This window comes from Arachis ipaensis, chromosome B05, assembly GCF_000816755.2.
Source record: "Arachis ipaensis cultivar K30076 chromosome B05, Araip1.1, whole genome shotgun sequence".
Taxonomy (NCBI): domain Eukaryota; kingdom Viridiplantae; phylum Streptophyta; class Magnoliopsida; order Fabales; family Fabaceae; genus Arachis; species Arachis ipaensis.
In genome coordinates this window covers 15252880-15258039 of record NC_029789.2, presented here as the reverse complement: position 1 = coordinate 15258039, position 5160 = coordinate 15252880, and the positions used below count along the sequence as shown (strand labels likewise).

The 5160-nt window shown below is 30.1% G+C and overlaps 1 protein-coding gene across 3 annotated transcripts in view; it reads left to right on the top strand.

Moving 5' to 3' along the window:
* LOC107643076 (lysine-specific demethylase 5C) overlaps positions 1-1394 on the top strand; it is a 20023-nt gene extending 18629 nt beyond the window's left edge. For all 3 annotated transcript variants that reach the window (XM_021123140.1, XM_021123141.1, XM_021123139.1), the window contains one exon: positions 882-1394. In XM_021123140.1, the coding sequence (XP_020978799.1) occupies positions 882-1146 (265 nt within the window). In that variant the 3' untranslated portion in view covers positions 1147-1394. The remainder of the gene's footprint in view (positions 1-881) is intronic.

Below are 5160 nucleotides of genomic sequence, written 5' to 3'. Positions count from 1 at the left end.
CAAAACACAAAAATATTTTTAAAAGCTTATTTTTATTAAAAAAAATCAATAAAATTTATTTTTTCTATTCTTTTAAATATGTTTACTCTTAAAATAATATTAAACATACTTTTCTTGAATAATAAATTAAAATAATTTAACATATATGATAATTATTAGTTAAAATAAAACATAAAAAGAATATTTTACTTATTTATTTCTTTATTTTTGCGGATACGCGGATATGCGGATCGGATATGATATGCGCAACACAAAATCCGTAATCCGATCCGATTAGTGTGTGGATCCGATCCGATCCGATCCGATCCGAAAGCCTTGCGGATCGGATCCATATCCGCAATTTTCGGATCGGATTCGGATAAACACTGCGGATATGCGGATCGGATCCGATTCATGGACACCCCTACTTATAAGCTATAAGGTAGCGTTTGGTGGAGAGACAGAGATGGAAAGGCTGAGACTAAGAGACAGAGATTGAAATAAATCTTAGTATTCTGTTTGGTGCAAAGTGAGAGAAAGAAATTAAAACAAGAATGAAATTCTAATTTAATTTGCACAAAAAGGTATTTTAGGTATAGAATGTTATTAAAGTTTGAGTCTCCATTTCTAAAAATTTTAGTCTCCTGTGTCCCTACTTTTTGGAGGTACTGAAATACTAAAATTTTGGAGACAGAGACAGAAATTTTAATACCAGTCTCTGAACCAACAAACATGATATTGAGTCTCAGTCTCACAGTCTCTGTCTCAGTACCTCAAAACAAACGCTACCTAAGAGACCTTATTCTTAAAAGATGTGAGATTTGTAATAGTGTTCTGCTAGAGGATTACATAACATCGTGTAAATTTCTATTGCATGATTATTATGTTTTTGTGCTTTGCAGATTAGGTAGTGCTAAATTTGTGGAGCCTAAAACCCCATCTCCGAGGCACACAAACCCGAGAAAGAAACAGAAAAGAGATGTGGGCAATGTCACTTGCAAGATGTTTACAACAGCAACAGCAGCAGAAGATAGAGATAGTAGTAGGTGTAGGAAATCAAATGGGATAGAATGTCTTAGGTGGCAAAACCGAAAGCCTTTTAGAAGAGCAGCTAAGAAGCGTGTTGAGCTTCGAAGTCTTACTCCAATTCTATACACACAACGATAAGCATGCATATTAGATACTCATTGGCCATTAAATTGATTCCATTGATTCTTATGATGTCATCTCTATCGTTTTTAATCCATCTCAATATGGGGGAAATCTAATCTGTAATTCCTTGTTAGTGGTAGCTATTTATTTGTTTGCATGTCACGCCATCCAGATTTATTATAACGATGGTGTGAATTCACTTAATGCTACTAGTGTTTATGCAGCTGAAAATAGAATGCAAAATTACGATTAAGTTTGTTAAACGAAGAATTCCCCGGTAACTAATTTGTCGCAAGGCCCCGGATTATATAACTCTTGTTTAATGAGTCTACTCAACCATATAAGTATACTCATCTTTGCATATATGTAAGTTAANNTTTTTGTCCCAAAAAAAAAGGATTTTTGATAATAAAATTATTATATTTTATTTTTTATACATTTAAGTCTTTTTGGCATACAAGTTGATCTAAACTCAATAAATAATTTTCAGATTAGATTGCATGTAAACATGTTTTCCCAACTCAAACAGTTTTTTTTTCCTCAATCAAAATTGCAACCAAAATCGCAACGTTTAAAATTCAAACAGCGATTAAAATTTCTGAAAAACCTCTCAAAATCGTGGAAAAAGTGAAGGAAGTTTCAAAGTTGAATTCGAAAAGAATTATGAAAAAATGAAATAAGAAGATGAAGAAGAAGAAGAAGAAGCAGAAGATGAAGAGTAAGAAGAGGAAGAGTTTTGAATTATGAAGAATTTATCAGTATAAATTCATCGAAAATTCTTAAACAACACACATAAATGTCTTAGTCTTACACGAAATTTGTTGCAACTACACAAAAATGTTTTCTCTAATGCTGCATTTTTCCTTCTTCTTTTTTTCCTTATTTCTTTCTTTTAGTTGAATGAATGTAAGTTTATCCTCTTCCAAGTAATTTTGTAGCATTATGTGTTTCTTCTTTTTCTTTGTTTGATTTTTTTTTGTTTTTATTCTTATTAAGAGAGTAAAACAAGAAAAAATATGAGAAGGTGAAACAAGAAATGGATGATGAAAAACAAGAAAAAATATGAGAAGGTGAAACAAGAAATGGATGATGAATAAGAAAAAAAAGATGGTGATGATAATGAAAAAAAAGAAGCAGAAGATGATGAGGAAGAAGATGAAGAGTTTTGAATTATGCAAGACTTATCAGTATAAATTCATCGAAAATTTTTAAACAATACACATAAAAGTCTTAGTTTTACACCAAAATTTGTTGCAAATACATAAAAATAATTTCTCTAATGCTGCATTTTTTTCTTATTTCTTTCTTTTAGTTGAATGAATGTAAGTTCATCTTCTTCCAAGTAATTTTGTAATATTATGTGTTTTTTCTTCTTCTTTGTTTGATTTTTTTTTTTGTTTTTATTCTTGTTAAAAAAGTAAAACAATAAGAAACTTGAGAATGTAAAACAAAAAAGAAAAGATGAATAAGAAAAAAAAGATGGTGATGATGATGGAAAAAAAAGAAAGAGAAGTAATAGAAGATGAAAAAGAGGAAGAGAAAGAATTTTGAATTATCAGTATAAATCCACCAAAAATTCTTAAACAATACACATAAATGTCTTATTTTTACACTGAAATTTGCTGCAACTACACAAAAATGTTTTCTTACCTGTTTGGACACCTTTAAATGATGGAATTAGAATTCAATTCCATCAAGAAATAAATTCCTAAAGAAATGGAATTCAATTCCATAGTTTGGAACAACTAACTCATTTAATGAGATAGAATTGAATTTCATTGCTTGGAATGACTTGTTGATGAATTATATTATTTCTCTAAGACATTTTTATCCCTCAATAAATATTAAGTATAATTTTATTTATTAGTTAAATTAGATAATATAATTATATAAATCACTTATAAGTAAAATTGGTTTAACACAATCTCACCAATTAGATCCATCTCACCCATGAAATCATGATAGTTGGAATTTTTTTAAAAATGAGAAATTTAAATTATTTTAAAAAAAAATCAACATCTCATAGAGTATGGGTTCATCTTTGCTATACGTGTTAACCACACACTGTGATGGATGTGGAATTGGTCAATTCATAAAGGCCATAGCAGAAATAGCCCAAGGTGCATCAAAGCCTTCAATTCTCCCAGTTTGGTGTAGGGATCTTCTTTGTGCCAGAGACCCACCAAGAGTCACATTCATCCACCATGAATACAAACAAGTACCAATTGACAATGATGATAAAACTGTCTTCTTAAAACCCTCCCAAGTTTCCTTCTTCTTTGGTCCCAAAAGAGATTGATGCATTGCGCTGCCTCCTCCCTCGTCACCTTGCTCAATCGTCGACTACATTCGTTATCCTCACTGCATGCTTGTGGCGTTGTCGTACAGTTGCACTACAATGGAACCCTAATAAGAAGGTTCGATTGATGTACGCTATCAACGCCCGTTTTGAAAATAACAAGCCAAAAAATCATGACAATTTATGGAACTAGAAATTAAATTAGACATTTCATCAAACAAATTATGCACATTAAAAAAATCCACAAATTTAGAGTATGGGTAACAAATTTTTGTTAAAGTAATCAATATTTTCCTACTTCTAATTCCAGCTCCTAGCAATGGACAGAGTAGAGAGTTTGCATTGCTCAAAGAGGAAAGCTTCACGGCACTGCAACAAAGAGCTTGCACCTTGTCAGAAAATGGTAAAAATAGCGAACAACCTTGACGAACACGAATAGGGCTTCACAATGTGCAGCTTCAATCCTCTAACAAATAAGCAAAATAGGGTTTAAGAAAGTGAAGGGATTATGGAATATTATAATTTGGACAGTGATATTTTTAATATTGCACAGTTTAAGTGAGATTTAGGTGATAATTGATTTTGAAATCAGACCAAAGTAGGTCTGATTTGTAAATGGGAGTAAAATGAGAATTGGAATTCTCACCGGAATTCAACTTCATGTTTTTTTTTTTCTATTCCAAAGCAAGGAATAGAATTCAATTCATCTATGATTTCAAATCAGATGCATTCCAAACAGGCTGCAATGTTACATTTTTTTTCTTCTTCTTCTTTTTTCTTATTTCTTTCTTTCTTTTAGTTGAATAAATATAAATTCATGCTCCTCCAATTTAATTTTACAGCATTATATGTTTTTTCTTCTTTTTGGTTTGATTTTTTTTTGTTTTCATTCTTGTTAAAAGAGTTAAACAAAAAGATTCTTTAGAAAAAATAAAATAAAATAAGAAAAAACTTGAAAGAGTAAAATAACAAGAAAAAATGAATAAGAAAAAGAACAAGAAGAAGAAGAAGATTGTGATGATGATGATGAAAAAAAGAAGCAGCAGAAGATGAAGGAGAAAGAAGAGAAAGAGTTATACAGAACTTATAAGTACAAATCCATCGAAAATTCATAAATAATACACATAAATGTCTTAGTTTTATACCAAAATTTTCTGTAAATACACAAAAATATTTTCTTTGATGCAAAACTCGTACATTATATTTAATTCAAACCATCAACGATGAATAGCAATTTTCACAAACAAAAATAACATTATTCACCTATCAAATCATAAACTACTAACGAAAATATTAACTAGAATCGAACCACAACTCAGCCACTTGATTGGATTCAAAATAATAAATTAATAATCCATTTCGCTCTGGTTCAATTAACAATCTGAACTTGAATCATTTATTATATTTAATAATGAGATAACTGTTCAAAACTGATTTCAAAACTTGATTTAAAAAACGTAGAAAACGAAAAAAATCGCAAAAACCTAAAAACGAGAACACAGAAAATAAACAAAGAAAAACACAAAAATAAAAGAGAACGTAAATCGAAAATGTCAAAAAAATTCAAAAAGAAAAACAAAATCCTTTGGAAAAAAAGGCAGTTATATATTATTTGGTGTTGGTTTTCTTGGTCATTAATTATTTCTGGGTTGTTTTGGTGTTGACTTATGGGTTATGAATCTGTTTAATCCACTATTGATGTGGGCTCATATAACACAACATGTGTATGC